This window comes from Panicum virgatum, chromosome 3N, assembly GCF_016808335.1.
Source record: "Panicum virgatum strain AP13 chromosome 3N, P.virgatum_v5, whole genome shotgun sequence".
NCBI lineage: Eukaryota > Viridiplantae > Streptophyta > Magnoliopsida > Poales > Poaceae > Panicum > Panicum virgatum.
This window is the reverse complement of record NC_053147.1, coordinates 34,909,438-34,933,951: the sequence shown is the minus strand read 5'-3', so window position 1 is coordinate 34,933,951 and position 24,514 is coordinate 34,909,438. Positions and strand designations below refer to the sequence as shown.

Below are 24,514 nucleotides of genomic sequence, written 5' to 3'. Positions count from 1 at the left end.
CCCTGACGGCGAGAGCGACCAGCCATGGCCCGAGAAAGGAAGCGCGGGTCACGTCCATCTCACCTCCTTTCCTGCCTGATACTTTCACCATTCCGGTCATCGCCTTGGACTACCTCCGTCTCAAAATATAAATATTTATTGACTTCTGCTGATCATGTTTGATCACTCGTTTTATTCAAAAAAATTAAGAAAAAATAAAAAAAAGATATACTTCAAATATATACAATGATAAAACATGTCATAACAAAATAAATAATATTTTTACAAATTTTTTAAATAAAACGAATGTCAAACATGATCAGCAGAAGTCAATAAATCCTTATATTTTGGGATGGAGGTAGTACCTTTCTACTTAGCTCCTGTACATTCCGGACCCGACCCGACCACCCACGCAACGAAGAGGGCTCTTGCTCTCTGGCTCTGCACATCCATCGCCAGGTCCCTCCTTGCTTGCAGGGACGGCACACGGCTCTCCAGTTCCTGCACTGTCCAGTGACAGTCCAGCATGCACCCACAGCCGCACACTGCACATGGCGCAACGAACTGTGTTTCCACCAAACCATCGCGTTTAACAAAAGAAGGAACCAAGGGGATATCATCCAATAGACTAGAGCAGCGGCAACACAACACAAAATGATGGATTTGATTATATTCTGATATCATCCAATAGACTAGAGCAGCGGCAACACAACACAAAATGATGGATTATATTCTAATTTCTAAGCAAACAACAGATTCACCATTCCCACAGCTCAGCAAAACAGCAGGCATCACGCAGGTAAACTCCAACGGGCAAGACACTAACGCGAAAACAAGGATGTCAATCAAAATTGCATAGAGCCAACACACTTGAGTGTTACAACATCAAGGGGCTTCAAGCCACAACAGTCGGGGGTGGAGGGAAAAAGATCTCACGACCAAAAATTTCTCAAGTTTAGTGCAACATCGAAGAAAGAGAAGCTGATGCCGACTTGAGAAGCTTCAGCTTCTGGGCACACGTCTTCTTCAACTCGGCTATGGTCTCATCTCCAGCCCCCACGATTCTTCTCACCACACCGGCAGAGCTCCATGGTTCCAGAGACTGGGCAATGCGGCCACCGATTTCAGAGCTGGCCGCTGCTGCACTCTCATCCAAGGTACAGGAGATCTTTCCAGGGCCATCAGCGTTGGTTCCTTGCAAATAAGACAGAAGGGCATCCAGAGCTTGCTCCTCTGGTCTCATTTGATCTGATAGCCATGTTTGGACGCTCTGGAGGGTGTTAGCCATGTAGTTAACGGAGATCTGGATTGCCTGCAAGTGAGGTGTGTTTGGTCGCTCCAATGGGCCACCTTTCTTCTTCTTCTTCCCTTGTGGGGTCATAGCTCTCATACAGGATTGGATTACCAGAAGATGCCAGGAAATGGGTTCAGTAACCATTCGCACTAGAAGTGAAATATTGTTTCCTAGAGAAGTCAGCATTTGACTGGCATCAGTCAGCTGCTCCTCTATGCAGGTTTTGAACAAGTTATCCACAATTTTCCATGAATTTGGGCTGCTCCGGTCAGTTCCAGGGATCGCTGGCTCAGTAGAACACAAGTTCCAAGCATTGATAAATGCAGCAAAGCTCATCCAGCTGACAATATCAGGAGCAAAATCCTGCAAATGTACAACTTGTATCAGCAATAAATCAACCATTTTACTCCCACTATAAACAATATGAGACAATACTCCAGTTCCGAACATCCAGCGATCTATTCCCTAGAAAGTGTAATGCATACTGGCATACTGCTAATTAGAAAATCCCAATCTTTTAGAAAGATAGACAAAGTTCATTCAAGGATGACACTTTTGATATTGATTCCTACAACATTATGTTATTTTGAATAAAAAAGAACCATAAAGTGAAGTTCTTTTAATGGTGTATGTAGTAACATCAATTTTATATATTCTAAGAAAATAAAAAAAGCAGTGATCTATGCATTCTACAACATGACTTCATACTCAAAATATAGATATTATTCTTCACACAATGGTATTAAGTCGTCCAACTAATCGTTCTTGTCAGTCACCCATAACGATTATAGCCACCGACGCGACTAGGTCTACTAGTTGGGGGTCATCCAACTAACCATGATTAGTCATCCAATTAGGGGGCACGACTAGATTAGAGCCAATTCTGGGTAGTACTAGGATAGCTTTGACCTGCAATTTGGCCCATTAGGTACTAGGTTCAGCTAGTATGACAGTGAACTCTTCACAATTGCAACTCTCAAAATCATAAGTGACCAATTGACCCATCCTTAAATCTTGATCTTTGTTGTATTTCGTAAGATTATCGTCAACTATATAGATACACGTCCTGGGAACCATGGTATTTAGGCAGACGACTAGGCTACCGAGCAGGCTCGACTAATCAGCCTGATCGAAAATTAATCATGATTAATCAGCTTATCAGTGCCCTAGAGACTAGGAACGGTTGTACAATACGATAATGTACTACATCCATGACAAAATATGGCTACTTCTAGACTCGGTCGAAGTCAAACATTTTCATCTTGGACCAATAATATCTCCAAACTTAATTTAAAATAGAAAAGGTCCAAACTTAATTTAAAATAGAAAAGGCTTCATGTTCCGATAGTTGGTTTCAGTATAAATAAACTAATATCATTTTCATGTTGTCAATCTTTATGGTTTTTTACCATCAACAGTCAAAGTTTAAAAGGTTTGACTTGGAGAAAACCTATAAATATCTATATTCTGGGATGGAGGTAGTATGTAAAAACAAATGGTTAAAAATACAGTAAAAATAGACAGATGTTACCTTGACAGACTTCTTGCCAGATGACATACCCAGAACTATGCTTAGAGCATCATCAAAAGAGTAACCAATACTCCTGGCATATTTCTCAAGCAAAGTTTTCATCTCCCCAGCAGCATTTACATTAGAGGAAGCTCCATTTGATTCACCCTCCCTGAGAAAAGTCGTGCAACCATGCATGGAAAGATATACAAGTCGAGGAACAAGAGATTTTCTCTCTGCATCTTTCAGCTTTGGACCATCCTTCTCATTAGATTTGTGCTTGCACTGCAAACATACATTTGTTTTGAGTAAACGAATCATTGACATGAGAAATAAGTACATGCAAACTTCAGTATGAGAGCATTGCTATCGACTTCCTCCGATTGGAAATATAAGTCCATTAAGTCAAAACTTATTTACCTTTGACCATGAACATATAAATTTTATATAGATTAACAGCATTGACATTAGTAGATTCATTAAGAAAACACTTTCATAATGTAAACCATTTCTACTTTATATAAGATATTTGCATAGATATTACTACTCAAATTGTATCTTGGAGACCATGTCGATGTCCTAATAGTCTTATATTTTCCATCAGAAGTATTAAGAAGTGAAGTTTACCAAAACATTCTGCTTGACATAAAAACTCGACTTTATACCGAAGGACAAAAAACCCATTGATGAGTTTGAAAACTAAACATTGTTTGACTTAGCGTGTATAATGTTTGAATTAAATGGCATACCATTTTGGCCCTATAGCTTGAGGGTGTTGAGCCTTCATCGAATGGTTCTGTAAAATGACAACAATAATCATAAGCACTTCTGTGCCTGACAGAATACAATTTGCACAAAGAGATCAAAAAATGGAGAAAATCTCTGATAAAATCACAGATCACAACAACAAAGTACCTGAAAGAAAATTAACACTGCTTGTTGGCGTCCACCACGGTCGCGCCTCAAGATCTTCATTGAAGGTTAAGTGTTTCATGCTATCATCATTAGATAGCTCAACCAACTTTGTTCCATGGCTCACGCTTTCAAGAATAGACTGCAATCAGGGAAAGAAAAATAACAATATTCAGACTAGTATCGGATACAGAAATTATCAAGCATCAATAAATCCTTATATAATGGAACTAATCTACTGACAGCATAACCAGCCCCTAGTACTACATATTTCGAGGTTACAAGATATATGTTTAAAATGGTTAGAACCCCAAGAAAAATGGATACATTTGCTTATACACAAAAACATGAATCCATATTTTTAGCAAAAATACAACCACGTGTCCTAATTGGCAAGGAGACCTCACCTCCACTTCATCAAGAGAGTCAGCCTTCTGTTTCAGATGTAGCATCACAGAATCTGATTTTACAGAAAGATACTGCATGGAGCGTTGCAAGCGATCTCTAAACTGAACAAACTCAATTACCTGAACAAAAAGCTCAGTGTGTTATATCGATTACATGGCTCTAGTATTTCTTTCTTATTAAATACATCATGCAAAGATTTTCTATTCTTGGATTTTTCTATTTTTGTTAATGATAGAGGGAGCATATATCAGTTCTACTATGTGTTTCTTTACATGGATTCCATGCAGAATCGCAGATGCTACTGGTGAGCAATAGAAAGGGCACCTACTTACCTTTGAGTATGTACGATGTCTATAAGCAAGACATGTAAGATCAGCAGATTCTTTCAAATGATCATCCATGAATTTCAAATAATCCTTAACAAGATCAGCAGCATGTTGCAGGAAGGGAGAATTTAACATTTGTGGCAAGATGTGATGCGAGACAGACTCTAGAAGAATGTTTTTCACTTCCAAGGTTATGTACCTGCATACGAGAACATTGTTCAGAGTAGGTAGGAAAAAAATAATATCACCAAATAATCTGAAGAGGGGAAGAAAAACCTGGAACATATGTTCAAAAGAAGTTAGCAGTGCAAACATGCTACAGAAAAATAAGGATTCTGCAGGGGGGCACATGAGTCGGAGCTAACGAAGGGCTGTCCTGTATGCATTGTGATTACAAGATGGATGGTTCTAGTAGGGGAAAACCCGGTGTGGAACACAAATGTGTGAACATAAAAGAAAATAAGCATATTAAATGGGGAAATTACCATTTATGTGCTAATGGAAGAGCCCCCAGGTAAGAGTACAGATGCACCAGAGTAATCTTGTATTGCCAGACATACCTGAGCACGTCCAAATTAGAGATTTTTGTTAAACATTGAATAAGAGAAATAGAATAGGTTGTGTGTGCATGGTACCACACACATTTGGCTGTGTGTCAGACCGCTGCAATGAAGTTTTAGCAGACACATCAATTCAACAAATAAAAGAGAATAGATTGATTAGTCACATATTTATCATAGCTTCCAGTACCCAAGAGATTCAATTGTTTCTTTTCCTTATCTAAGATTAGGGGAGCATTAATATACCAACACAAAATATGATAAAACAGATCACATCTATTGGGCATAGCTAAGTCGAGAACAGACATACAAACATTACATGCTCCTAGATATTCAATGTCATTAGATATTCAATGTCATTCAATAAAATGGAAAAACTAGAACTGAAGAACAAAAGATTGGTTATAAAATGATAAGATGAGAAGGCAGGATTTTATGACTATGAACTTACTTGCGAACAGTCAATCCAAACTCCAGTACCAAAATTGCTTCAAGTAAGTATCCTAAGTTCCTTGTACGCCAGTATAGCTGTTTCAAGATATTACCAGTACAATTAATTATAGGGAACATATCAGATGCAAACCAACCTCTACGTGCAAACCATGCAAACTCTAATATGGGCCACCGGATCAACATCCAAGGGGCATGAAGCATTAGATGAAGTTTCCTAGAATTTTGTGACAAAATATTTATATCAGGAGGATATTCTCAAGTAGGTAAAGCATAAAAAATCAAGGCATTATTTACATGACTCGGTACAGAAATAAATGCATACTAAATGGCAAGGCAGGAAATGAACATGAAACAGTGACATCATTTGTTTCCATTTTTCAAGAGAACAAACAACAACAACAACAACAACATAGCCTTTTTTCCCAAGCAAGTTGGGGTAGGCTAGAGATGAAACCCGAAAGAAATAAGTTCAAAGTTCAGGCACATTGATAGCTAGTCTCCAAGCGCTCCTATCCAAAGCTATCTCTTTAGAGATATTCAAATCCTTAAGGTCTCTCTTAACCGACTCATCCCACGTCAGTTTAGGTCTACCTCTACCCCTCTTTACATTATCAACCCGCTCAAGAACCCCATTACGTACCGGCGCCTCAGGAGGCCTTCGTTGGACATGTCCAAACCATCTCAGCCGATGCTGGATAAGTTTCTCCTCAATTGGTGCCACCCCGACCCTATCCCGAATAACTTCGTTCCGGACTCTATCCCTCCTTATGTGCCCGCAAAACCACCACAAACAAACAGATTCCGGAAAAATCTTCAAACACCAGAGTCAGGTAACTAATTGGATGACAAAATAGGGCATAAATAATTGTAGAACTAATAAATAAATTGGGACTCAAACTACACAAATTCATACGAATAAGCATCAGAAGAATGTTTGAAACCTTTACAGAGATTAAACTTTACAGTATTTTTATAGACATGAAAACTTAACATGCTTTTTGCTCTATGCTAGTTTTTTTTTTTTTGAGAATAATCTATGCTAGTTGTAACCAAATAGAGCTACAAACCTGAACAAGAATACTGCTAGCCATAGACAGAAGTTCTTCGCCATACATGCTTTCCTGGAGATCCAACTCATTTGAGAGAGACAAGTTTTTATAAAATGTATCAACCATTCTCTTTGCAATGCCCTGAAGTTCTGGAATTGCACTTAAAATTTCAGGTACACGAATATTGGGATCCATGATAAATAAGACAAAACACAAACGTAGAAACATGTGACACATTGACAAAGGTAGACCTGCACACCTGTAGTTGGTTTTGTGAATAAAGTTCCCAAAATTTCCTGAATCTTGAAAAGAGTAATTGTCCAACCTAGTGTGTTTACTGAAACTGATGATGCATCAAACGATCCAGAAATTTCATCTAGCAGCTCAGACATGTCATTGCCAGATAGCATATGAAGGTAAATTTCAACATCAGATGCTGAGCAAGACAAATGGCCAAATCTGCAAGTACTCGAACAAAATTTGAAAGTGAGAAAAGATAAGCTTCATGATTCTTGAAAAATAATATCACAAGCAAACATAGTAACTAGCACTATCACACAGAGACAAAATAATGGAAAATGACACTCATCAACATCTTGTGAGATGAGAACAAAGTGACTTTTGCTCTCTTCATTTTTTCTCTGTATTTATGATTTTTACTCAATCAACCAAGAATACAGCAGCTGCAATGTACCCTCACAGAGCCAAACTATGCTTGCCACTCCAGATACCCTCCACCCTTCTCCCACATCCTCACCTCAAATCTGAGTATTATTTCACCATAGATGCCATACACCTCACGCAGCAAAACTCTATCCTGTTTGTGCTGGATTTATGTTGCCATCCCAACTTCCATCTTGTCACTACAACCTCTAGCCTCAAATCTGAGATGTGTCTTGCCACAGCTGCCCTCATCAAGTAATGAGGTGAATGCCACTGATGGCTCCAAGATCACCATCAACAAGGGGCATTCTAGGACTTCTCACCTAATGATGAATCCTCAAGAATTTGCCATGATCTGCCACTACATGGGAGGTGGAAATCCATGAGGGTTCACCATTACAGTGGAAAGTCCTGAAATCTCCCCAAGGACCAGCCGGAGCGTGCAAGTGCCCAATTCAGTGAGTTTACGATGTATTTTTCAAGAATCCAAAGCACAGTTAATATGAAAAATATTTATATAGCATCACATAGTTATATATTTGTATGTACAAATAGTTGGTTTATACTAATACCTTAGCAAAGCAAACTTTATTATGTTAGAAACGAAATAAAGGGAATAAACAGTCAAATAATTTTCTAGAGATGCAATTACTGTATTCTAGCAACCAGGTCATTAAACTATTAGCAACCGATGGACCATAGTCACAAAGATTCGGGGTCGATAGGGTCGAGGGACGGGGTTGAGGAACGGGGTACGGTCCTTGTGAGAGGTTTTTACAAGGCGGGGACGAAAATGACCCCGCGTTTCCGAGACGGGATCGGTGTTCCCGGGTCGAGGAACGGTACCCTCGACCCCGATTTCTGTGACTATGCGATGGACTGCTTGCCTACTGTCGGTACCCCAGGACTGGGGTACCCCTTCTTACTGTATCTAGGCAAGAGCCTTGTAGTTATCCTTGACTACGTCCAAACAGCCGGACCCCTGTGGTCCGGAGTCCTGATCTCTCGGCGACGGTTCCGGACCTGCCTCACGACTGGGAAAGGTCCGGGAACGACGCGTGTCCCGGAAGAGGCGGGCAGCCCGAACAGCCGGGGCTCCGGACCTCCCGAGGGGTCCGGACCCCCGCGGAAGTCCCGGACCCCTCATGGGGTCCCGGACCCCTTGTATGGTAACCGGACCACTCGCTAAGGGAAGAAGTCGACGGCCTGCCTCGGGGTGGTCCGGAGCGACACGTGTCTACAAGCACGACATTTCAAGGCCGCTTGGTCTCCATACTAAGCCTCACCCACCACTGCATTTATTGTGGTAGGTGGACACCCGCATTGATGCGGTGGAAGCCAAGGCGATTCTTTGACCAGGAGGCACTATTGATCGCGTGTTACCAAGATAGTGGAGCCGCAGGCGCCGCCCACGCCGCGCCTGCCAAGTCTGCCATAACAGATGGATACGACGGCTCGGCTTCACCCATTATGACGCCTACATAATAGCTTCCACAGGCTACGCCGCAAGCTACGCTCCCCCAACGGACACCTTGGTGACGGGATAAGAGAAGACAACTGTAGCGCTAGCAGAGCGTATCGGAGGAAAGATCCGTAACCACTGTACCCATCTGAATACTCTGCGTAGTATGCTGCGCAGTCACGTTGGGCCCACCTGTCGGAGCCCCAACGTCCTATGTATCCGCCCCCTTGGTCTATAAAAGGGGGCGCCCGCTAGAAGGAAGACCCAGGCTGGGTGAGAGCCAAGGCCGGCAGAGGATAGATTCATACACAACAGAGATCAAAACTTCTCCCAGTGGACGTAGGGTATTACGCTCCGGCGGCCCGAACCACATTAGATCGTGTGTTCTTGTGTGCACGCCTCAGAGCTAGATCAGCCCAATCGCCTAGTACCTCCCCGAGTACTCCCTCTCTGGGAATAGGCGGGTGCGCTCCGCCACCCGGCTGTGGGTACCCTAGAAATCCCACGACATTTGGCGCCGTCCGTGGGGAGGAACAGGCGCTGGCTGGATCTTCAGGCTTCTGGGGCCGTGTTCATCCTCTGCAACGACGGACAAGAAGATGAAGAGAGGCATGGTGGCACCCACGCCGCATGCTGTGGTACTAGGGCGCCAGCGCCCTCGGTGCGACGGTGCACGGCAGCTGCGCCTGCTGTGCGTCGCCACTGCGACGCCTCAGAGCCGGCACGGTGGTGCGCGGGGGCGACGCCTGTCGCGTGCCGCCCCGCGCCATCCCGGTGTCGGCTCAAGGTTTTCTCTCAAGCAACGGACCATCCTTCCTCTCCGGCGGTATGACGTCGGCTCAAGGCTTTCTCTCAACATGGAGCCCGGAGCCGACGGCCATCCCGGAGGAAGTTGGCCTGTGTCGTCCTGCCGTCGCCAGCACCGGAGATCCGCCTCAACGTAGCTCGGCGCTGCTGCTGACAAGCCCCCGCCGCCAGGCGCGGGGGCCCCTGGCGCTAGCACCAAGGACAAGCCGGCGAACGACCGCACCTCTCCGCGCTCCACGTCCGGTCCTTCTGCTGCGCAAGGGCGTCTGGTTTCCATCGGCAGACGACGACGGCGGTAGGGGGGCCTCTCCTACTCAAAGCCAAAGAATTTGTCTCATGCTACCTAAGCATATGACAGCTCTTAGGCAAAGAGTGGCCCCCCGAGCTCCTGAGGTGATACTGGATGATGCAGTTCAGGCACATCTAGGGCGCCGTCGCCTCTGACGACTATGAAGAATTCAGGAGTGGCCGTACCACTTCCAACCGGAGAAGAACACGCTGTATAGCATGCAGCCGTAGGTTACTCCTAAGAAAAGATTAAGAGAGAGTCCTCCTTTGTAATAACGTGGCGCCTATGTGTGTGTGCCCAGAGCGGTCAAGGTCTGACCTTGTAAACCCGTCCTCTGGCCCTATCACACAAACAGGCAAAAAGCGGTCCGGAGCGGTGGAGGTCCGACCTCGTAATCCCGACCTCTGATGTATTCCGTGATAACCACACTAATAAAGGAGAGTTATTTTCTTAGTCTTGTCTCGCCACCACTCTAATTACATTCATTCGTTCTGATTGGCTATTTCTTGGTTGACCGTCTCTTCCCCCCAAACAGAGTTTTTTCTTTTGTTGGCGATCCAAGTTAAGTTGCCGGTTTGAAGTCAGGTGAGGACGCCCCTTCTTGCTGGAAGACAGTCCGGACCCCTAAGGACCTGCTCTGGAGAAGTGGTACTCGTATCCTGGGGTAGAGAAGCTCCGCGTAGCTTAGCCTGGTAATGTACACTAAGCTTACGTACTTCACTACCTTGTTACAAGTACTCTAGTATCCGAGACTGCTGTCTTTAGAGGCCCCGGGCTCCCTTCTAGTATAAGGCTTGGTTTCTTGCACCTTACTGTGAGGTCCGGTGACATTTTCCTTTGGTTCGTCAGCAATAACTCAAGTCCACTCCGGTGGCCCGCTCCGGCGGAGACCGCTCGCCACGGTCGACTCAAGTCCACTCCGGTGGCCCGCTCCGGCGGAGACCGCTCGCCACGGTCGACTCAAGTCCACTCCGGTGGCCCGCTCCGGCGGAGACCGCTCGCCACGGTCGACTCAAGTCCACTCCGGTGGCCCGCTCCGGCGGAGACCGCTCGCCACGGTCGACTAAAGTCCACTCCGGTGGCCCGCTCCGGCGGAGACCGCTCGCCGCGGTCGCCAAGAGCCAGGTCCAGGAGGTGGTGTTGCTCCCTGAGCGGTCCGAGGTCTGTGTAGCCGCTTAGCTTGGTTCCGTACCCTAAGCCTACACCTTCATCGCCCTGCGGAGAGCACTCTAGAGCCTGAACCTGGCAACCGGTGTACCGGCCTCAGGGGTCCGGAGCACCCGCTCTTTGTATGAGCACACCAGCTGTAATCAGGTTGCGTAGAAACACATCACGATAGTGGCCCCACCCGCGGGTTCGTACCTCTCCCGAGGTGGGCCCGGGGGCCACTGTCGGTACCCCAGGACTGGGGTACCCCTTCTTGCTGTATCTAGGCAAGAGCCTTATAGTTATCCTTGACTACGTCCAAACAGCCGGACCCCTGTGGTCCTGGAGTCCTGATCTCTCGGCGACGGTTCCGGACCTGCCTCACGACTGGGAAAGGTCCGGGAACGACGCGTGTCCCGGAAGAGGCGGGCAGCCCGAACAGCCGGGGCTCCGGACCTCCCGAGGGGTCCGGACCCCCGCGGAAGTCCCGGACCCCTCATGGGGTCCCGGACCCCTTGTATGGTAACCGGACCACTCGCTAAGGGAAGAAGTCGACGGCCTGCCTCGGGGTGGTCCGGAGCGACACGTGTCTACAAGCACGACATTTCAAGGCCGCTTGGTCTCCATACTAAGCCTCACCCACCACTGCATTTATTGTGGTAGGTGGACACCCGCATTGATGCGGTGGAAGCCAAGGCGATTCTTTGACCAGGAGGCACTATTGATCGCGTGTTACCAAGATAGTGGAGCCGTAGGCGCCGCCCACGCCGCGCCTGCCAAGTCTGCCATAACAGATGGATACGACGGCTCGGCTTCACCCATTATGACGCCTACATAATAGCTTCCACAGGCTACGCCGCAAGCTACGCTCCCCCAACGAACACCTTGGTGACGGGACAAGAGAAGACCACTGTAGCGCTAGCAGAGCGTATCGGAGGAAAGATCCGTAACCACTGTACCCATCTGAATACTCTGCGTAGTATGCTGCGCAGTCACGTTGGGCCCACCTGTCGGGGCCCCAACGTCCTATGTATCCGCCCCCTTGGTCTATAAAAGGGGGCGCCCGCTAGAAGGAAGACCCAGGCTGGGTGAGAGCCAAGGCCCGGCAGAGGATAGATTCATACACAACAGAGATCAAAACTTCTCCCAGTGGACGTAGGGTATTACGCTCCGGCGGCCCGAACCACTTTAGATCGTGTGTTCTTGTGTGCACGCCTCAGAGCTAGATCAGCCCAATCGCCTAGTACCTCCCCGAGTACTCCCTCTCTGGGAATAGGCGGGTGCGCTCCGCCACCCGGCTGTGGGTACCCTAGAAATCCCACGACACCTCCTATGCACAACAAAGGTGGAGTTGAAACTTATAAATTGCTCCTTTCTTTATAAATAACTAACAACTTTGACTAACAATCTCTAAAGTTTATCTAAGGGAAAAGTACTGTCAGATTTATCATCCAAGGTAGTTTAGTTACTTAATATAACATACCTATAGCTGTTTGCAGATATAATTATTTGTAAATGGACATATAGTAAAAATAGAAAATTGGCCAGTGGTACACTAGTACTAAAATTGGCAATTCACAACCTAATCTTTCTTTCTTTTTTTGGCATGCTAATATTCTATCCCTGAAAATTCATGAACAGGTGGTGGATCTCAACATAGATGCACTAAATTCAGAGTGGTGGTAGTACTGGTACCTAAAGCAAGAATTCACCAGTACATATTTGACTGTGAGAGTCATCAGATTTTTTCTAAACATATTTCTATTTCTCTCAAAATATCCGCTTGTCTCTTTCAAGTTGGGAGGACACTGGAACAGGATTCATTAAGTCAATCACACATTTAGCTTCAGCCATTCCTCCTACATCATGGTGGTGTGTGCAGTGTGCTGGCCTCAATACCGGATCCCCAACTAAAAATCATTCTTTTGAACAGAACCAAATTTTTTGCATGGTATGAAGAGATTCAAAATAGACGACAGCAGAAAGAGGAACAGGAAAGAGGTTGACCAAAAACAAACCTGTGGAAGTACTTCACCAAAGCTTCCATAAGTTTGATATTATTTGGGTTTCCATTGAGGCACCTTTGCCGTTCAATTTCAATATTAGCTAAATGAGGTCCTCTAACACAATCACTCAAGTTATTTTCTTGTAGCCTTTGCACAAATGACAACGCACTAGTAAGCCGAGATTCAACCTACAAACATGAAAATTCAATAAATATAATCACATCACAAACACATACAAAGCACTAGAAGTGTTGCTTTAGGTCAGGAAGTACCAGCTCCTGGCTAAGACAAGTCTTGTTGGGCAATGCCAAATCAACAGAGCAAGAAGGACAAGTGTGTTCACCAGTGCATGGTTTAGGCAAATTCACATCATGCTCCAGCAAACATCCTATATAATGGAGAAAGGACTCCCAGTCATCAGGACTGCCGAGTCAAAAGGAGATGACAATCATCAAAAACTAAACATAAGTCAAAAGAAGAAAATTTACAATGGGTAATATAGAGTAAAATTAGATGTAACAAATCAAGGAGATCTTGAGGCAACGACAAACATAAACTTAAATACATACTGTAGATAAAAAGAGCCTGGTTATATCACTAAAATTGGATAAAAGAATACAGAGTTTGTAGTAAATGCATGGAGTACAACATTTCTTGAAGACAGATCATGGAACATGATTAATGTCAGCAAGGTTAATGACCAGGTGAATAATTGAATCAAATTTATAAATTGAAGATGGGAAGCATTACCAAGACTCGAGGACCTTCTGATATATCTCTGATGCGGCAGCATAGCTACTTGCTTGAGCAAGAAGACGCCCCTGTCAACTTGAAGTCAGACAACCAAGTGAATGAAATTGTAGAGGTGCTAGAGGTGCAACATGCTCTACCAGATAGTACTCCCTCTGTACATGAAAGTAAGTTGTTTGGGACATGGCACACAGCCTACAATAGGTAACTTCACATAACAATAACTATTGTAATATGCCAGTAGCAACCAGAAAATATAGTTTAACGGAAAAAATGTGCATGATGAATTGTACTTGCACTTAGTCAATCTAATACATTTATTGACATAGTAGTTACTTATAAAATGACTGCCTTACCTTTACGGAAACATCATGGTATATGGAGGGAGTACTTAAATAATTTTTAACAACGCATTAGTATAGTAGAAGTTTTCCAAACTCTTAATTCGTTAGAACCTCCATAGGAATTAATTCCAGATTGTACAGTAATGACAATAAGTAATCAATTTGTAAATTACAGTGACACGCTTGAAACAATGAACATAGACGTTGCCAAATCGTGTTTGTTATGGTGAAATGTAACGTGGAAAGGTAAATGTAATTAATTGAAATTTGTTGCCTGAATAAACAAATGGCAATGAGAAGACATTGTCCAAGAAAACCGATTCAAATTACCTGCAAACGAAGCTTGTCCTCCTCCCTTCCCAGAAGAGACCCCAAATCTCCAGAAAGAACTTCCAAAGCAGCATCATACTTTTCTTGTTGTTCCAAAATTGAAATATAGAAAGCAAGTGCTGCCATATAGCCCAAACATGTCAGCAGAGTACACCATCTGGGTAAGGAAAAAGAAAAGGATAACTAATAAGGCAAAGAAGCATTACAAAAAAACCAAAATACCTTCCGGTTCATGTAAACTATGAGAATTTATGTGCTTCTTAAGCAATGCTTCAGCTAGTGCCAATAATTTCACACCTCCACTGGTAAAATGTACCTGCAGATTACAAATGTCATGTATTGTGCAACAGAAAATAGCCATTGAAGTGAAGCTTGCCAAACACTTCCCAGGATGAAAAAACAAGCATACTTCCATTAATAATGTATTGCATTACAAAGATGAAATCATGCTCAACTCAACAATATGTCATTATATTCAGCTGACAACCTAAGTCTCAAAGAATAGCATGTGATAAACAAAACAAATAATATGTTATATGTGTTGCATCAAATATTTAATTGGATAGTTAACTGTTTAAAATTCATCCATAAATCATGTGCAGATTACTGCCTAAGATAATTCCATAAAAATGAAGTAAATAATATTTCTATATCCCTAAGGAGATCACCTCCCTTAGAACTTATAAATCAGCCCTAAGTCGAGCTAATGAAGCCAGTAGCATTTTAATGTTTCATTTATGTTCCTCTCTTTCCATTCCAGAACATTGCATTACATTGTTCCTCTCCACACTCACCTACTCCAGCCACTCTGTTCCCTCACACATCTAATGCATTATCTTCTCTGTGTCTAAGCCTACATCAGTATGACTATTATTGTACCTAGCATGGTAAATGCATCATTGAGACATTCACCATAATAATGCTCATTGCTTCATGACAAAATTATTGTACCTATTGAAGCATGGCAAATGCATCATTGAGACATTCACCATATAGTGCTCATTGCTTCATGACAAACAGATTGTTTCTACCTAGAACCATCTTAGTTCTATAGTGAACAAAAAATTTATTCTCCAGTAATAAATTTGAAATGGAAAATGAAGATAATACAATTCATGCAAATATGAGAATAGTAATGTCTCACCTGCAGCTGAATGCTGCAAACTGCCCAAAGCAAAAACCTCTCTTCTCCCACGGTTTTGTACATTTTGAGAGCTGTCTGCAAAAGGTTATCAGGCAGGGAGGGCAAGCATAAAAATAAGATATCAAAAGGAATGTGAACAAAGTAGAAATAAAAGTACCATTGTACCTGCTGTTGCTTCACATATGAGTACTCTCTAACATAGCAATTAAAAAGGCCCATCATTAATTCCAAGTTACTTGGGTACTTTGTACAGGCATACTCATAGCACGAAGTAGCAAGATCCACTGCATAAGCATGGTCACGAGAAAATTTAGAGAATTACTAGAATAACCATGTTAAACAGATAAAACAAATGAAAAGGTCCAAACATACATCGGTCAAGTCTTTGAAATACTATCTGTAGAGTACTAAGCGTGAGATCGTCAAAATGAAAAATGTTGTCAGAATACAACAGCTCCTTGGCATTCAGGGACACACTCAATGCTTCATCAGGTTTTCCCATCCTTTCCAAAATAAGAGCCTTCAGGGCCTGCAATGAGATAATTTAAAGTAAGGTTTTAAAGCATTGACAGAGAGCATATAAACAACCACGAGGAGTTTCATTAGAAGTCTTTAAACAGAGGTGCATGGAAAGGATGGATATCAACATCAGAAATTAAGCTCCAAATTGATGCAAGGAACAGGTCAATCTTTTCTCGAATATGCAGGAGAGCTGCATATCATTGCATTAAGAAGAGGAAAAGCCCAAAATAGCCAAGTTACACACACCACCATGCACCCAAGACACACGCCACCGCCCCAGCCCCGGGGGTTCACTGTTTGAAAAATACAGACGCGCCGATAAACAAAACTATCACCACCATGACCCACTAAGTTGTCGCTATATCAGATTCCTAGTCAGGGAGCACGACTGCGACCATTGCACTCAGCCCTTTTGCACCTGCTAGCATCCAAAGTTCAGCTTCATCCCGTGCAAGCAAGAGGGCTCTATCAACACTAGGAGCGATCCTATCAAATACAGCATCATTTCTGGTCATCCAAATGGTCCATGCCCCCAGGACGACCAGGGTATTGAAACCCCGCAACGCGCCAGCACTTATTCTCTCACCAGCCTGCTGCCACCACAAGAACTCCACATTATTTCGGTGAGGAACAGGTCAATCATTTAGTCGGGTGTACAGCAGTTGACACAACTGCGGGTGTTGGAGTCAGATTCAGGTGTAGGTGTCCAGCTCAGCAAACTCTAGAGAAAAAGTCCCATTTAATATATGTTGTTTATTTTAACTTTTGAAAGTCCGTTGGCATAAAACATGCTGCTAACGAGCGCCAGAACAACTAACCTATACAACTGATTGCTGACGCAAGATAAAACAGGAAAAGGAATAAGATAATAGAGAAAAAGACAAGATGAGCTTCCATGTTTCTATCCAGCTCGCCATCCAGCTCCACTTTAACATACCCTAACCCCTCCTCTGCTGCCGACTCACGCACACCGCAGCAGCAGCAGCAGCAGCAGCAGCCACTTGCACTCTTTGTCTCCCCTCTCGTCCTTTCTTACCCTCCAATGCAGCCTCCATGCTGACACAGACTGCTGCCTCTCAGTCACCATTTTGCGCCTCTCAATAGCAAAACTCTCATGCCTGCCTTACCTCCAGTGCCCTTCTCCGAAGATGGTGACACTGGTGCCTGAACCTGCAGCTATTGCTAAGACGGTCCTATGCCCTCAAACATAGTCAGCATGATAGCATCCACAAAAACTCGAAGCGGAACTAGTCTTAATATTCAATAGCCAAAAGAATATGTAGAATTCAAAGCTAGCAGTCACGTTACCCACCACTGTAGTAATCATTTGATCAAACATTTCGCTGAGAAATGGAAACCGAAACAAAATGACTCAGGCCAGGGCTGCTGATTGCGCAACCGCCCATTTCAGCGCCAGATTCGTCAGACGACCACCAAAAACACACCAAAACAGAGTGGAAAACAAAAACGGAGCTCAGTCGAGAGAGACAGGGTGCTCACGAGCGCGTAGGGGGATGTGGGGTGCTTGGCGAGGAGCCCGGTGCAGAGCTTGAGCGCGGCCTTGTACTGGCGCGAGTCGACGGCGTCCCAGATCGGCCGCACCCGGCGCTCCGGGATGCCACCGGCGAGCCCGAACTTGCTAGCCATGCCTTATCGCAAGCTAGGGTTAGGGTTTTGCGCGGGGGTGGGGAGCGGTGCGCCGCGGGTGGGGAAGACGAAAGAGGAAGAGCGGGGGAGGCGCGGCGCGGAGGCGGGCGAGAGGAAGGGTTTATCAAGTCGGGGATGTGACGGCGCGCCGCGCGCGTGGGGACACGGAGGGCACGGTCCGAGGAACGGACATGATTGCATCGCGGCCGTTGGTTACGCGACGGACAGTGTGAGATCGGCCAACCGGGGGAAGTGGTAGGCTGCTGCTGCCGTAACCCGATCGTCTGGGGCGTCAAATAGACCCGGACCCTTGAATTCGGACGTACGGCTTGGATTAACAGGACCCGGGTCTGTTTGGAGACGGAGGGTCGCGGCATGTGCACGGAAAGTCTGAACCGGCATGCGAAATTACGGATGGCCACGGGTAGGTACTCCATGGGCAGTGATCACCCGTGCTCCTATCTGTCAGTATTAAGTTTTATCCGTCGGGTTATCTGAGTTTTATCCGTCAGGTTATCTGTACTTATACACAGATAGAAAAATATTTCTACTTGCACGAGTAATTACGAGTAACCGCATTCAAAAACATACCTGAGAATTACGTATAAGTATCACACATTCATATAAAAAAATCATTTCAAGCTAAATTTGGAGCGAGTGCGGAGTAGTGTTTTAGGGAGAATTCAACAATATATGTATTAAGAGAGTTTAATTGGATTTGGGCCAAATTCATGAGCTATATGGGCTAAAATGAGTTAGACACTTAGGCTCGTTTTTTTTTCTACGGGTAGACGGGTATGGGTAGTATATATCCAAACCCGTATCCGTTATGTCCGATGGGTACATGATTTTGCCCAATAATGTATTCACGGATAGAAAACTCATTCCATATGTCGTGGAGTGGAAACCCACAGCCGAGTGGCGTAATGCACCCGTCTAAGCCCAGAGGGTGAGTACTCGGGGGTCAGTTAGGACTAGTTCGATCTCGCTGGAAGAACACGATGAACACAGCTAGTTTAGAGTGGTTCGGACTGCCGGAGCGTAATACCCTACGTCCACTGTGTGTTGTATTGCTTGTGTTCCCTTCGTCTCGAGAGAATCCGAGAGAGCTTGGAGAGTGTGAGCGAGCCTGGTGTGTGCAGCGAGCGCCTCCCTTTTATATCTCAAGGGAGGCGCGCACACGGTCGTTAGGTCCCCGACAGGTGGGCCCAATCGATGTAGTATAAAATAATGTATTGTTCATATATTATGGCGTTGCAGGTGAATGAGATCTCATTCATGGGTTTCCTTGCTCTGCCCGCAGGAATCCTCCGTCCAGCATATCCATGCCCTGTCTTGTCGAAACGGCGCCAGGGTGTAGCTTGCGGCGTTGCCTGCAGCGTAGCTGAACGGACCGTGTAGCTTGCGGCGTAGGCGGCATGATGGAAAGGTGCTGTGCTGTCGTATCCATTTAATGCGGCAGACGGCCTCTGCGCGGATGCGGCGCATGCGGCTACACTGTGTATCTCGGTAATATGCGGTCTACAGTGAGGCCTAACAAAGGCTACCCCGCGTGGCGCGGCGGCAGAGCACGCCTCAACCACCCGCATTGAATGCGGTGGGTGGGCGAGTCTTCCAGCAGAAGTCCCGCGCCCGCGCCTGCGGGACACGTAGCGGCTCCGGACCCCCCCCCCCTCGGCGCGCGCGTGGGAGGTCTGGATGGACGCGGGAGGTCCCGGACCCCTATGGGGGTCCGCGACCTCGGCTATTGGCTCGGAGCTTTCCCTCCTCAGGGACACGTGGCGTCTCCGGACCCGTCCCGGAGCGAGAAGCGGGTCCGGGGCCATTGGCCCGGTGAGGTAAGAGCCTGACCCATGGGGCCCGGCTGTTCTGCTCCTTATGGTGTAGTTACGGATGACTACACGAGTCCTATCTTGCTGCATTAGAAGTGAGTATCCCTGCTACAGGGTACCGACAGTGGCCCCCGGGCCCATCTCGGGAGAGGTGACGAACCCGCAGGTGGGGCCACTACTGTGATTTAGCTCTGCATAACTTGAAGCCTCTAGCGTCAGACTATGCATACTGCAGGAGTCTTGATCGGCTTTGACCATCCATCGGGTTTTTCGCTGCCTCATCACATCGCAACGGCTTACTGACTCGTGGTCCCCACATACAGTGGTACACCTAGTCACACGAGCGACGCTCGGCATTGTTGCGGCCGGAGTAAACAGGATATTTACCACCAGTGCAGTTCCCGAAAAGTCTGGTCATGTCTGCGCTTTATGCGCGCACATCAGCTCAGCTTCCACCTCGCTTCGCGCGCGGGCGATGGTTCAGATCCCGCCTTTTCACACCTTTGTTTATTACCCGCCCTCCCTGACAGGCGGGTCTGGGCCCCCTTGTCATGGACTGGGCGGCTAACACCAGGCGTGAGCATTGCTTGGCTTCCAGCGACGGTTTCGGAGCGCGCCGGTTGGGTCAGGCTTCATAAAGGGACAAACCGCATACCACGGCTACTTTTCCGCATTCGCCTTCTTCCTTCCAACCTTTGCGCCCCTTTGCCTTCGAGCCTCCTCGCCCCCTGCTCTTCTGCACAGATTGCTGCTCGCCTCCATAGCAAGATGGCATCCCTTGTTCGCCCCCGTCGTTTCCAGACCGAGGAGGAGCTGAACACGGTGCGCCGCCTGCTAGGGTGGAGTCCACAGGAGACTGCCTGGGGGATTCGAGCAGGCTCAGTTCCCCTCGGCGACCTGCGCGCTGGGGAATTTGTGCTGTTCATCTCGCACATTTCCACCAGCTTGGGGCTGCCGATCTCCTCGTTCTTCCTGCTGTTGCTGGAAGATTTCGGCCGCCAGCTTCAACATCTCACGCCGCACTCCATCCTCCTGACGGCCATCTTCGTCCACCTGTGCAAGATGTTCGTGGGGGTGCGGCCTTGCGTCATCCTCTTCTGCCACTTCTTCGTCCTGGTGAAGTCCAGGAAGGGCAAGGACGAAGTGGGGGCGTACTACTTCCAGACGAAGAGTGACTTGCGGACGCCCTACATCCCCGGGCTCACTAGCGGGAAGTGAAAGGATTGGCACAAGGAGTGGGTGATCGCCACCACCGAAGCCAACGAGCACCTCGTCATGCCGACCGGGGGACCCGCCTTCGACCGCCAATCCTGGAGGGCCAAGCCGTCCCTGCCGTTGGAGTTCGACTCCGTGCTGTCCAAGATCAGGGCGCTGGCGGAGGGCGGCCTCACCTCGCTGCACGTGCTCGGGGACTTCCTGAAGCACCGGATCGCCCCTCTGAAGAAGCGGCCGCGTCCTGCCTGGAGCTTCACCGGGCCCCAAGACTGCAGCAGGACCCACCGCGGGGAGGACAGCGATCTGACCCAGGAAGCCCTGGAGGTCTTGGTGTAGACGGTGACGGGGGAGATCTTTATTTCGGAGCACCTGATCCTTCCTCAGGGTGTCGTCCCCCTCTGCGAGGACTCACGCCTGAGGACTGCGTTGCTGGCGACCCTACCGACCCTCGAAGACGGTGGACTGGCAACGCACCAGACTGGAGGCGACCCGGACCGTGGGATCCGGATCCCTGGTGCGTCCGGGGAACAGGCCGTGCCGAGCGCCGCGGGGTCCGGCCCTTCGGCCAAGGGCAAGCAGGCCGTGGCTGGTAGCTCCGCCACAAGCGGTCCCAGCCAGGCCCGGAGTAGCTCCGGCACGTCGTCGGGGGAAGCGGGCCGGCGCAGGTTGCACCACGGCGACGGGACCCCAGTTATGGAGCCCGCCGCGAAGCATCAGAGGACTGTTGAGGACACGGGCCAGGGTAGCTCCCGGGCCCCTGGCCCTCGCGGGACCCCCGGAGTAGCCGCGCCGCCACCACCACCGCCGGGAGATGCCCCCCCGGCAGCAACAGCAGCAGCAGCAGCCACAGGTTACGCCTCCTCCGCCGCCTCGGGAGCAGCAGCAGCAGCCGCCGCCTCGGGAGCAGCAGCAGCACCAGCACCAGCAGCCACAAGGTGCGCCTCTGCCGCCGCCATGGGAGCAGCAGCCGTAGCGGTAGTCGCCGAGCCTCCGGGGGCACTAGAGACCCGGCGCTTCGGGGTAAGTGTTCTTCCGTTCACTCCCCTTATTCTCGGTGCTTCGCTTTTGCTGAAGGCTTCTTTTTTTGTTTGCCAGGGCCTCTCGCCCGGGCAGCTCTTCCACCGCCGCTGGCTCGTCAGCGGGGGTCCAGGCGACCGGGGTCTCGGCGGCGACGGCGGGAGCGACGGCGGGTGCGGAAAGCTCGGGTGCGGCGGCTTCCGCTAACCCGATGGCGCCCAATGCGGCGACGGCGGATGCGCCAGCATCAGGCACAACAACGCCCGACGCGGTGGCGGCGGATGCGCTGGTTCCAAGCGCAGCCACACCCGACGCGGTGGCCCCCGAGGCCCCAGCTACGGCGGCAGTCGCACCAACACCGGGCGCAGCGACGGCGAGCACAACGGCAGCAGGTGCAGCAACGGTAAGCACCTCGGTACCCGAGGTCCCGACGTCTGTGCCGGACGTCCCCACCCCCAGCTCCAAACCTGCAGCAAAGGAAGAGCTGGAGGTGGTCTCTAGTAGGCGGCTCCTGCAGGGTCCCCCAGAGAAGGATGCGGTCCCCTCCCCCAGGTGCTGGCCCGGGTCCGGCGGACCATAGAAGAGGCGACTTCTACCGCCAAGGCAGCCTTCCAGCGGGAGTGGGCGGCCCTGGAGAGCGTGCGCCAGCGCCTCGGCGACTGGCACACCCGCCTGGAGGGGCGCACGAAGGCCGAAGCTTCCCATGCTGCGCGTGTTCGGTCCGAACTCAAGGCCGACCTTGAGTCCTACCGAGCCAATCTTCGGAAGGTGTTCGACCGGGAGTTTGCGGTGGCGACACGGGAGAAAGCCGTGGCGCTGCGGGAGGAGGCTATTGCCAAGGACTAGGCCAGCCTCGCGGCTCAGCGGTCCGAGTTCGAGTCTCTGCACCAATGGCGTCAGGAGCTGCAGGCGACCGCCAGCAAGCAGGCCATTGCCGAGATGGAGCTCGAGGAGGATAGGAAGTCCCATGCAAAGCGGGAATCCCACGCCACCAACATGGAGCTCCAGCTTGCGCGCCAGCGCGAGGCCCTCAAGTCCCTGAAGGAGTCGGCGGCGAAGAAAGAGGCCAAGCTCAAGGAGAGGACCCGCCAGGTGGAGGCGGCCCAGGCAACACTGGACACCCGGGTGCAGGAGGCGGTCCAGGAGGCGGTCTGGAAGCTGCAGGAGGACCAGCTCAGGGGGGCCCAGTGGATCGTCGACTGGGCAAGCGAAGCGAGCTCAGCGCTGGTGCCACTTGGAATGAGTCCAATCCAAGTGGCGGAGCCGCCAGCTTCGATTGCTGACGCCCTCCCAGTGTTGAACTCTGCTTCTGATAGACTCCGGCTCCTGGAGCCGATCCTTGCCGATCATCTCGAAGCTGAGGGCCGCGAGCTATGCCGGATGGTGGCGGAGTACATTCTGACCTGCCTCCAGAGCCACGACCCAGCCATCTCGCTAGCCCCCATGGTCGATTTTCCAGTAGCGGAGACGGAGGCCTCTGCTCGGGATAGCGTGTGGGACGTCGTCGCTGCTTACTTCAAGCGGGAGCCTGCAGATCCCTGAACTGGACCATCACAGCAGGCGATCTTTTGTTTTTTGTGTTATGTAAAAAACATTGTACTTGTTGAAACTTTAATAGAATAAAATTTCAACTTAGCTGTTTATCAGTTATTCTGGTTTGCGGTATGCAGCACCCCGGCGCCTTGGCCCCCTGGTAGATAGGTTCAGTTGGTAGGACCTATCTGCCATCCGAGCCGTAGAAGACATTCCGGACCCCCGTATGAGGTTGAGCAAGCGTCCTTGGTCATAGGTGTAGCATAGATTGCAAGTCGAACGAGCGACTTATTTCCTGTACAACAGAAAAAACTACAGAGCGGAAAATCAAACTCGCTTGTATGGTAATAATGATACTGCAACTTAGCTGTTTGACGCATGCAGAATCGATCCGTGGTGTGTGGCTCAAAGCGAACGCTCCGGGCCCCCTGAGAGACAGGCTCAGTTGTTTTGAGTCTGTCTACCACCGAGACTGGACCTCGATCTGCATGAAATCTTAAAGCGGATGCCGGGACCCCCTGGTAGGTAGGCTCAATGGTTTGAGGGTAGCTACCACCAGTCTAGGCCTAACTTGCATACCACTCAACGTCAAAGCTTAGTAGCAGGCCCGCGGGACTTATTCTGGACCGGCCCCCATGCTAGTACGAGGTCCGGAGCTCCGGATGCGCAGGTCCAGGCAGTACGATGCTTGTTACAGAGTGGTGGAGTGTGTAGGCTTAGGGTACGGAACCAGGCTAAGGCGCTACACAGGGCTCCGGACCACTCTAGGAAACAAACACGACTTTACCGGACCTGGCTCCGACGTTCCGGACCCCTTCCTAGCAGTGGGTGAGGTCATTTTGCCGTACTCGATCCTTTGAGATTTGGAGCTGGAACTACCGTGTAGGACTTGGGAAGCCAACCCTTAAGCTAGAACAAGGTCTAGGCCCCCAATTACCCAGCTCCGGGTACTAGAGCACTCGTTACAGGGTGGTGGAACGTGTAGGCTTTGGGTACGGAACCGGCTAAGCGTCTACACGGGACTCCGGACCACCCCAGGAAACAAGCACCCCCTCTCCAGAGCTGGTCCTTAGGTGTCCGGACCCCTGTCCCAACAGCAAAGGGGGTCCGGACCTGTACGGCAATTCAGCAACTCAATACAGATCTTAGCTGTAGCGACAAGAGTGGAAGTCCGCGCGGGGGTTAGAAAGGTAAAAACTCGAGAATCGAAATGCGAAATAAAATTTCGACACAAAGACAGAACCGGTGGCAAATCTTTCCTTTGTAACTTGATATACATGGCTTGCGCGATGGATGCCAGAGGCCGGGTTTATGAG

The 24,514-nt window shown here is 48.6% G+C and overlaps 2 protein-coding genes and 1 long non-coding RNA gene across 5 annotated transcripts; 1 reads left to right on the top strand and 2 right to left on the bottom strand.

Moving 5' to 3' along the window:
• Positions 1-626: 626 nt before the first annotated feature.
• Positions 627-17,698, bottom strand: LOC120665816 (N-terminal acetyltransferase B complex auxiliary subunit NAA25-like). 3 transcript variants are annotated; one of them, XM_039945502.1, is made up of 20 exons: positions 17,455-17,697; positions 15,805-15,961; positions 15,598-15,716; positions 15,433-15,507; positions 14,511-14,604; positions 14,289-14,407; positions 13,615-13,685; positions 13,137-13,252; positions 12,877-13,052; positions 6,751-6,950; positions 6,510-6,640; positions 6,083-6,253; positions 5,441-5,517; positions 4,915-4,989; positions 4,436-4,628; positions 4,103-4,222; positions 3,699-3,837; positions 3,533-3,579; positions 2,805-3,068; positions 627-1,636 (listed from the first exon to the last, which is right to left on the bottom strand). In XM_039945502.1, exons 5-20 carry the CDS (start codon positions 14,520-14,522, stop codon positions 935-937), a joined length of 2,613 nt encoding a protein of 870 aa, XP_039801436.1. In that variant the 5' UTR covers positions 14,523-14,604; positions 15,433-15,507; positions 15,598-15,716; positions 15,805-15,961; positions 17,455-17,697; the 3' UTR covers positions 627-934. The 3 variants fall into 3 exon arrangements, with proteins under 3 accessions (XP_039801436.1, XP_039801434.1, XP_039801435.1); XM_039945500.1 differs by having other exon boundaries at positions 13,137-13,287; positions 17,455-17,695; XM_039945501.1 differs by lacking the exon at positions 6,083-6,253 and having other exon boundaries at positions 685-1,636; positions 13,137-13,287; positions 17,455-17,698.
• LOC120665818 lies at positions 7,131-12,870 on the bottom strand. Its single transcript, XR_005671361.1, has 2 exons — positions 12,186-12,870; positions 7,131-8,041 (listed from the first exon to the last, which is right to left on the bottom strand). It is a non-coding gene; the product is annotated as an uncharacterized LOC120665818 (long non-coding RNA).
• A 4,178-nt stretch (positions 17,699-21,876) lies between the features above and the next one.
• Positions 21,877-22,511, top strand: LOC120667770 (nucleoporin NSP1-like). The gene is made up of 2 exons (XM_039947774.1): positions 21,877-22,068; positions 22,218-22,511. Exons 1-2 carry the CDS (start codon positions 21,877-21,879, stop codon positions 22,509-22,511), a joined length of 486 nt encoding a protein of 161 aa, XP_039803708.1.
• Positions 22,512-24,514: the final 2,003 nt, after the last annotated feature.

What these genes read in the sequence shown, in the direction of transcription:
- LOC120665816 (XM_039945500.1), bottom strand. Translation starts at nt 17,601, where the DNA reads ATGGCTAGCAAGTTCGGGCTCGCCGGTGGCATCCCGGAGCGCCGGGTG. An exon ending in TAGTTTACATGAACCGGAAG is followed by an intron (nt 14,408 to 14,510) that starts GTATTTTGGTTT and finishes GCTATATGGCAG; the next exon opens with CACTTGCTTTCTATATTTCA. An exon ending in CAGAAGGTCCTCGAGTCTTG is followed by an intron (nt 13,288 to 13,614) that starts GTAATGCTTCCC and finishes TTGACTCGGCAG; the next exon opens with TCCTGATGACTGGGAGTCCT.
- LOC120667770 (XM_039947774.1), top strand. Translation starts at nt 21,877, where the DNA reads ATGGCGCCCAATGCGGCGACGGCGGATGCGCCAGCATCAGGCACAACA. An exon ending in CGGCAGCAGGTGCAGCAACG is followed by an intron (nt 22,069 to 22,217) that starts GTAAGCACCTCG and finishes CCCCTCCCCCAG; the next exon opens with GTGCTGGCCCGGGTCCGGCG.